Source organism: Schistocerca cancellata, chromosome 1, assembly GCF_023864275.1.
Source record: "Schistocerca cancellata isolate TAMUIC-IGC-003103 chromosome 1, iqSchCanc2.1, whole genome shotgun sequence".
NCBI classification, from domain to species: Eukaryota; Metazoa; Arthropoda; class Insecta; order Orthoptera; family Acrididae; genus Schistocerca; species Schistocerca cancellata.
In genome coordinates this window covers 979,040,028-979,049,755 of record NC_064626.1, presented here as the reverse complement: position 1 = coordinate 979,049,755, position 9,728 = coordinate 979,040,028, and the positions used below count along the sequence as shown (strand labels likewise).

Below are 9,728 nucleotides of genomic sequence, written 5' to 3'. Positions count from 1 at the left end.
ATCTTTCTTACGTGTCCTGACTGGTTGTGAAATTAAGATCACTACTAGAACTTCATTTTTTTCCTGAAATACTCGAGCTGAAATGCAGTACTACTTCTGAGCACTACATCACATGAATTCTGCATAATCTAGGAATACGCGATTTGCTGTCTTGGTTGCCCCGCGAATCTCTAAACTGTGCTTAGTCATCGCTTTGAAACAAAACTCTTCAATTTCTTCCCGGCTTTTTTCCCAGTATGACATCGATGACGTTTCTACAACAACCGCAGGAGTGATGTTTTCCAATCATTCACGTTTAGCCGGCATATACAGTGCGTCCAACACCTTTGTACACGGACGTAACTTTGATACTGCTCTACACTCCCAATGAACAGGGTCAAACTATTACTGAACAGTTCAATGATGGTTGTTAACTGACACCGTATCATGATCTCTACGAACGAGTTATTAAATTTAAAATTAATGATTGTCATGGTCGATTGTTGACACTAGTACTTCCAAAATGTGAAATAGTGCACCGTTGGTGCAACATGGGATTCCACCTTTGCAAAGAACGCAGCTGTGTGCACATCAATACTTTCATGGGCGACTTCGCAAATCGCTTGCCAGTTGAGAGATTTGCTTCGAGAAACCTTTGGAAACGATTAATCATCTCTAGGCAACTGTGTGGCCTTGCAGATCCCCCGACCTAAATCCGTCTTGAGGGTATCAGAAAGACCGTGCCTGTCTGGGCGGTATCCGGACTCTTCCTGATCTGAAGGATAGCACAAGATGACATATCACTCTGATTACGGTGGGGCTACAATCACATTTATCATGTGTTTGATCATTCCTCCCCTTTTCCCGCACCTGCACGACATTCTGACCTGTTTTCCTGAGACAGGTGCAGTCCACACGGAAGCACTCTAAACTACATCATTTTAATTATAACCATCTGGTATGTCAAGTTTCTGTACGTTTCCTTCATCAATGTCTGCAGTTTTACTTGATCCTGGTTTACCTTTGTGCAATATTCATTCAGAAATGCATGTGTGAAACTGTCACAGTCAATTGCATGCACATTGCTGCCTGATAGTGGAAATGTGCACAAACAAATTCATCCTCAGTGCATGATCCCAAGGCATGAGGAGCACCTCCTGATTCATATCTTTGGATGCAAGTTGTTCGATGGGTCAGGTAACAGCGTATATTTCCACTCTGAGACAGAATGTCTGAAGATCTCCTCTTCATCAGATTCCCGGTAATTCATACACATGAGTGCAGATGACTGAATTACTGTGCCTCTGATGTGGCAAAGTTTGTCAGGTCATGCAATTCCTCTCCCTTGTGCCTGTTCTCTGTTTCACTTACGCTCGATTCTACCTCTTTTCCATTGTTACTGGAACTCATACTGCAATTTTTCTCTTGCTGCAGCCGAAGAAGGCGGTTCTTGATTAATGTTCAACAGTGTTTCCTTAAACTACAGTAAATTTCTTATCTCCTCTTGATATATTATATCGATCTGAAGGTTTGTACCAGATTGTGCATCACTATCAAACCTTAGTTGTTCCTGAACTCATCTCGCCGTAATGTGGCTCCTCCTCCTGATTATGACACTCTCTGTTCAAGTTTTTCACGGAGGGTGGCTTGGCCACTGTTAACGACTATATAACGTCTTCTTGCCGTGTACCAACTGATTCGAGATTCTTTTGCATCTGTGATTTCATTCCTGAATTCTTCTACATTCCCTGCGGTATCTTGCGCAAACGTCTCTCTAACTTGTTCCCGAATAGTCGTTCCTCCTCATCTGTTTTCTTAGTTAACCTAATCGCCACATCAATTTTCTTATCGGTGTTCACCACCAGTTCATCATTCGTCATATCAGACTCTTAATTATTTTTATCATGCTCTTCAATTTTTGTATCATTCATCATTAATTGCACTTCGTTTTTAGACTTACTATCCACTCTTTTTGAATTTTTGGACTAAACAGACTCGTTAGTCAAATGCAGTGGATATAAGAGGGACTACACACAACTGGCAACACTTCCGTCATGCCTTGTAGCGGCGGATTCGGCCGTCGCCAGTGCAGTTACCTCAACTTCATCATTAATTGTTAAATCTGGCCCTAAACTATTCCCTGTGCTTTTGTGTATATGACAGGCCAATTTCAATATAATGAACTCTTCCTAAATTACCTCAATGTTTTCTAAGGCTACTCTGATGATTGATTTCTTCCAGATTCTCCACGTTGAAACCACTATCTGTACTCTCCAGATTTTTAGAATTCCCTTCCTCTACAAATTAAACTACTTCCTCACACCCACGTCAACTTAGGCATTAACTAGCAGTACTAAAATAGTTATAACATTGTGAACGCACCGACAGTCAAACAGGAAAAAACATAACTCTGCAAACTAATTTCATTACTCCACATACAAAGTCACTCTGGAATTCTCCACAATTTCCCCACCAGAAGTGCAACACAGATTTCAACACTATTTATGAAAACAAGATGAGCCAGTACAAATCGCCACTGCATCAAAACTGCTGCAGTACAAACACATTTACAAGTTACGCCAACAAACAACTTCATTATAATTATTCACACGTCTCTACTGATTATTAAAGTCACAATTCGAATACTTTAATAATGTTACCTGAATGATGCTAAAGCTTGCAGCAAATCAAAATTTTCCATTAATAAATTTGCACAGGATTATTTACTTTATTCTACAAATTCTAATTATCAATCAGAATTTCCATAATAATCGAAATCCTGGTAGGGTCGAAGATTCTTGAATGAGATTATGCCTGAGCATTCGACATACCCTGTGGAAGGCAGAATAATGTACATCAGTTGGCCTTGCTGGCAATCAGATCGTTCCCCACAGACGCAAATGCGTTTACTAAAAAGGTGTTGTGCAACACATGATTATTAATGACGCCGTGCTCACCCTAGCAAATATGAGACCACAGTACTGTTAGTAACATAACAAACAATAAACCTATAAAATGAAAGAGTGGTGTACATTTAACCCTGTTTATTACAATATACTCTGCTTACCTGCTTGAATAACAAATTTTTAATGGAATAGTTCGATCACAAGTAATGCTGATGTCAACACCGCGGTAAAGATTCAATAATTCAGTTGGGTGGGATGAAGCTGAAATCTACACATGATTTATTGACAGTTAAAACCACAGTGATGACTTTGTTATTGGCGGTGTCCGGCAAAGGTAGGAAATAATTACACATGCAAGTAATATTTCGGATCTATTCTTGATGAGCCTGTAGACGTTTAGACTATTTTGAATTCTGTAATGTGACTGCCTTGCAAATAAATGCACCCGAATTCTCACATCCTCTTCACCAACGCTGTTATCTTTAACCATACTCAGCTTACTGATTTGTGAAGCTAGTAGGTGGTGGGCTCTTCAGCAGATGCAACACTTCAGCTGTTGTTTCTAAGTCAAACGTTCTCCTTTGGGAACTTCAGTGAAGTTTCCTTCTCCCGAGAACAAGGACTAAGCGTGTGCTCTCTCTTAAAGGTTTCACAGAAGTCCGTCCTCTCCAGAGAGGTGATGTGACGCAGCGTCTCCTCTCTATCAATCGCCGAGTTATTTCTCTATTCTGCAAGTTCACACATTTCTAGAATCTTCATTTGTTGGTGCACGGCAGCTGAACATTGAATAATACTTTTTCTTGCATTTAATTGTTAAATTTTTTTTGTCATCAGTCTACTGACTGGTTTGATGCGGCCCGCCACGAATTCCTTTCCTGTGCTAACCTCTTCATCTCAGAGAAGCACTTGCAACATACGTCCTCAATTATTTGCTTGACGTATACCAATCTCTGTCGTCCTCTACAGTTTTTGCCCTCTACAGCTCCCTCTAGTACCATGGAAGTCATTCCCTCATGTCTTAGCAGATGTCCTATCATCCTGTTCCTTCTCCTTATCAGTGTTTTCCACATATTCCTTTCCTCTCCGATTCTGCGTAGAACCTCCTTATTCCTTACCTTATCAGTCCACCTAATTTTCAATATTCGTCTATAGCACCACATCTCAAATGCTTCGATTCTCTTCTGTTCCGGTTTTCCCACAGTCCATGTTTCACTACCATACAATGCTGTACTCCAGACGTACATCCTCAGAAATATTTTCCTCAAATTAAGGCCGGTATTTGATATTAGTAGACTTCTCTTGGCCAGAAATGCCTTTTTTGCCATAGCGAGTCTGCTTTTTATGTCCTCCTCGCTCCGTCCGTCATTGGTTATTTTACTGCCTAGGTAGCAGAATTCCTTAACTTCATTGACTTCGTGGCCATCAATCCTGATGTTAAGTTTCTCGCTGTTCTCATTTCTACTACTTCTCATTACCTTCGTTTTTCTCCGATTTACTCTCAAACCATACTGTGTACTCATTAGACTGTTCATTCCGTTCAGCAGATCATTTAATTCTTCTTCACTTTCACTCAAGATAGCAATGTCATCAGCGAATCGTATCAGTGATATCCTTTCACCTTGTATTTTAATTCCACTCCTGACCCATTCTTTTATTTCCATCATTGCTTCCTCGATGTACAGATTGAAGAGTAGGGGCGAAAGGCTACAGCCTTTTCTTACACCCTTCTTAATACGAGCACTTCGTTCTTGATCGTCCACTCTTATTATTCCCTCTTGGTTGTTGTACATATTGTCTATGACCCGTCTCTCCCTATAGCTTACCCCTACTTTTTTCAGAATCTCGAACAGCTTGTACCATTTTATATTGTCGAACGCTTTTTCCAGGTCGACAAATCCTATGAAAGTGTCCTGAATTTTCTTTAGCCTTGCTTCCATTATTAGCCGTAACGTCAGAATTGCCTCTCTCGTCCCTTTACTTCTCCTAAAGCCAAACTGATCGTCACCTAGCGCATTCTCAATTTTCTTTTCCATTCTTCTGTATATTATTCTTGTAAGCAGCTTCGATGCATGAGCTGTTAAGCTTATTGTGCGATAATTCTCGCACTTGTCAGCTCATGCCGTCTTCGGAATTGTGTGGATGATGCTTTTCCGAAAGTCAGATGGTATATCGCCAGACTCACATACTCTACACACCAACGTCAATAGTCAATGGTTCAAATGGCTCTGAGCACTATGGGACTCAACTGCTCTGGTCATAAGTCCCCTAGAACTTAGAACTACTTAAACCTAACTAACCTAAGGACATCACGCACATCCATGCCCGAGGCAGGATTCGAACCTGCGACCGTAGCGGTCGTGCGGTTCCAGACTGTAGCGCCTTTAACCGCTCGGCCACTCCGGCCGGCCGTGAATAGTCGTTTTGTTGCCACTTCCCCCAATGATTTTAGAAATTCTGATGCAATGTTATATATCGCTTTACCTTATTTGACCGTAAGTCCTCCAAAGCTCTTTTAAATTCCGATTCTAATACTGGATCCCCTATCTCTTCTAAATCGACTCCTGTTTCTTCTTCTATCCCATCAGACAAATCTTCACCCTCAGAGAGGCTTTCAATGTATTCTTCCCACCTATCTGCTCTCTCCTCTGCATTTAACAGTGGAATTCCCGTTGCACTCTTTTACCACCATTGCTTTTAATGTCACCAAAGGTTTTTTTGACTTTCCCGTATGCTTAGTCTGTCCTTCCAATAATCATATCTTTTTCGATGTCTTCACATTTTTCCTGCAGCCATTTCGTCTTAGCTTCCCTGCACTTCCTATTTATTTCATTCCTCAGCGACTTGTATTTCTGTATTCCTGATTTTCCCGGAACATGTTTGTACTTCCTCCTTTCATCAATCAACTGAAGTATTTCTTCTGTCACGCATGGTTTCTTCGCAGCTACCTTCTTTGTACCTATGTTTTCCTTCCCAACTTCTGTGATGGCCCTTTTTAGAGATGTCCATTCCTCTTCAACTGTACTGCCTACTGCGCTATTCCTTATTGCTGTATCTATAGCGTTAGAGAACTTCAAACGTATCTCGTCATTCCTTAGTACTTCCGTATCCCACTTCGTTGCGTATTGATTCTTCCTGACTAATGTCTTGAACCTCAGCCTACTCTTCATCACCACTATATTGTGATCTGAGTCTATATCTGCTCCTGGGTACTCCTTACAATCCAGTATCTGATTTCGGAATCTCTGTCTGACCATGATTTAATCTAATTGAAATCTTCCCGTATCTCCCGGCCTTTTCCAAGTATACCTCCTCCTCTTGTGATTCTTGAACAGGGTATTCGCTATTACTAGCTGAAACTTGTTACAGAACTCAATTAGTCTTTCTCCTCTCTCATTCCTTGTCCCAAGCCCATATTCTCCTGTAACCTTTTCTTCTACTCCTTCCCCTACAATTGCATTCCAGTCGCCCATGACTATTAGATTTTCGTCCCCCTTTACATACTGCATTACCCTTTCAATATCCTCATACACTTTCTCTATCTGTTCATCTTCAGCTTGCGACGTCGGTATGTATACCTGAACTATCGTTGTCGGTGTTGGTCTGCTGTCGATTCTGATTAGAACAACCCGGTCACTGAACTGTTCACAGTAACACACCCTCTGCCCTACCTTCCTATTCATAACGAGTCCTACACCTGTTATACTATTTTCTGCTGCTGTTGATATTACCCGATACTCATCTGACCAGAAATCCTTGTCTTCCTTCCAATTCACTTCACTGACCCCTACTATATCTAGAATGAGCCTTTGCATTTCCCTTTTCAGATTTTCTAGTTTCCCTACCACGTTCAAGCTTCTGACATTCCACGCCCCGACTCTTAGAACGTTATCCTTTCGTAAATTATTCAATCTTTTTCTCATGGTAACCTCCCCCTTGGCAGTCCCCTCCCGGAGATCCGAATGGGGGACTATACCGGAATCTTTTGCCAATGGAGAGATCATCTTGACACTTCTTCAATTACAGGCCACATGTCCTGGGGATACACGTTACGTGTCTTTAATGCAGTGGTTTCCATTGCCTTCTGCATCCTCATGTCGTTGATCATTGCTGATTCTTCCGCCTTTAGGGGCAATTTCCCACCCCTAGGACAAGAGAGTGCCCTGAACCTCTATCCACTCCTCCGCCCTCTTTGACAAGGCCGTTGGCAGAATGAGGCTGACTTCTTATGCCGGAAGTCTTCGGCCGCCAATGCTGATTATTTATCAAAATCTAGGCAGTGGCGGGGATCGAACCCCGGACCGAAGGCGTTTTGATTATGAATCAGAGACGCTACCCCTAGACCATTTTTTTTTTTTTTTTTTAATTTTTGGTAATTTAATTCCAAGTAGGTCACGAAAAGGAATAGGTTACATAGTTACAGTTAAACACACACTACTGGGAAGTACACGCTCAACAATTACAGATACTGTTATTTACAGAGTAATAGTTATACTGGACTTCCATACAATATCCATTACAGATTTCACAGGAACTTTCAAGCCACCAAGTATTAACCACTAGTGGTAACTGACAGGAAAAACATTTATCAACAGTACCAACAAAGCAAACAAATCTTCGAGAATTACAATGTCTCTAAATGGCCCAATGAAAAAACTTATAAGTATATACAATTTCTGATCAACACAAAATTCCTAGCACTTGATAAGAAAGTAACAGTTTTTACAAAGAAATCCATAATTCCACAAAGGTGTATCCATACAGTGCCGAGGGAAAACAAAAACCTTGACACATTAGTTATGGTGTGCAAGCAATAGAAGAGAATGATTTCTGACAGCAAACTCAGAACGCATAGTATCAACACTTCACAGTGGAAATTTGGCTGTTTAATATGACATTGTTGAATTAATGTTCAAAGCAGTTAAAATATTGTTAATTCCCTCCTGCTTTGCTAAGTGTCATTTCAGCAAAGTCTTGCACCAAGTCTTTGTCAGAATTACTATCTTTCTTCTGTCTTGCACCAAATATAGAACTCCCCACTCTAACATTTGTGCTACCAAGCTCGATCGCATGTTCAAAATCATCTGACATCCCCATGGACAGCTCAACTTCTTCCAACTTCATACTCAGCGATTTACATACTTCAGTTCTCACATTTCTCAGACAAAGAAAGTCAGGATTTGGGCCCAAAGCTGTATCATAGCCATATATGCCAATTGTCATCAAACCAACAAATTCCAGATTCTGACAGGAATCTTTAACGTATTTCACGACTGACACAGCCTCTTCTGGTTCACATCCACTTTTCTCTTTCTCACCACTGGTATTTACTTGAACCATGACTTTCAGCTTGCTATTGTGGTGTAGTTTCTTCCAAGCAGCATCTAAAGCTGACGCCAATTTCTCAGAATGCAGTGTTTCTACCATGAACAAACCAGGAGTACTTACAACCTTGTTCACTTTATTCCGTTGCAAGTGGCCAATGAAGTGCCAACAAATTTCTGGACATTTTTTTGCAAATATCAGGATCATTCCCCTTTTCAATCAATTCTTGTACATAATTCTCTCCAAAATGACGTTGGCCATTTTCGTATGCTGCTATTACCAATTCCTTTGGCTTAGTTTTGCTGACAGCCACTAATCTTGGTTCGTGGGTTTTGTACTCTGGTGGTCTACGTTCGGCTGCGGCTCTGACTTTATTAAGGATCACACCCAAGTTCTTGGCAATATCTAGTTCTCCCATTACTGTGCGTATCATTGGAAATTCTAGAACACTACCATATGTTGCATGTATAGAACGGTACAAATCCAGAAAAAAAATTATCTCTGCGAGACGATATCACGTGATTTTTTTCCCACTGTCTTTAATACCTAAACGCTGTTAATAGATACATGTCGCTGCTCTACTCGTTGATGAAAATTGCTCGAATCATCTAGTACAAGTACCCACATCCTTACTGCCACAGAAGATTCATGAAAGTGAGTGGTGGCATCCCAGCATCTGCACCCTTCTTGAAACCTAGGTAAAGAACTGTCGGTATAAAACCAATATGGAAAATACACTTTGCTGTATCAATGATAATTGTTAAACGTTTTTTTGTTTCTGGATTCATTTTAACCATTTTAACTTAATATGTATGCCCTACACGCAGTTTCACACTAGCTGTCTCACACACACACGGTAAACCAGTATTGAGACCATGGGTCTTGTTAGAGTAGAGTTTTACACTACAAGATTCAAAATCAACGATATTTCTGATATACTTTTGTCAACTGTGAACTCTGTTCCAGAAATTCTGAGATTTGAGCTCGTAACTCTAACTGCCGGTTTATCTTTAACAATTCTATAGTTCTCATTTTCCATTTATTAGGTGATCGGCGTACCACGTTTCTTGGATGCCTGCCAGCAAGATGTGTTGCTGTTTTAGATGATTATCATTTGCTTGAGTTTCCAAAGTCTGCAGAGGGAGATAACATTAATCGTTGCAAATTTATATTTCCTCCTTAAAGTTTCTTTGAGACCATAATGAATCTGAACTTGGCTTGAATAACACAAAATTTCATCTAGATGTAGTAACAGCAATTAAAACAAACAGTTCTGTATCAGAATTTTTTTAAATATTGTTATCATTTCAAGAAGATGTTTAGTGTTGTTCAGGACACGTTCAGAATTATTCTGACCCCGAAAAATGTTGTGATTATAATAGTGTTTTTTATCTGGTTTAATTGGCTTTTACTTCAGCTTTAACTCATCCAAAAAGGAATTTCTGGGTCTAAGTTATTATTATAGCCGCCTAGGTCTCATCTCTTTTTCTTCACTGGTTCGGTGACATCATATTCCTGATA

General features: G+C 40.4%; 1 protein-coding gene across 1 annotated transcript; it reads right to left on the bottom strand.

Moving 5' to 3' along the window:
- Window positions 1–7,244: 7,244 nt before the first annotated feature.
- On the bottom strand, window positions 7,245–8,839 carry LOC126088465 (pyridoxal phosphate homeostasis protein-like). The gene is given in 2 exon segments (XM_049906610.1): window positions 7,245–8,399; window positions 8,401–8,839. Coding segments are annotated over 2 exon segments (825 nt in total). The 5' UTR covers window positions 8,641–8,839; the 3' UTR covers window positions 7,245–7,814.
- Window positions 8,840–9,728: the final 889 nt, after the last annotated feature.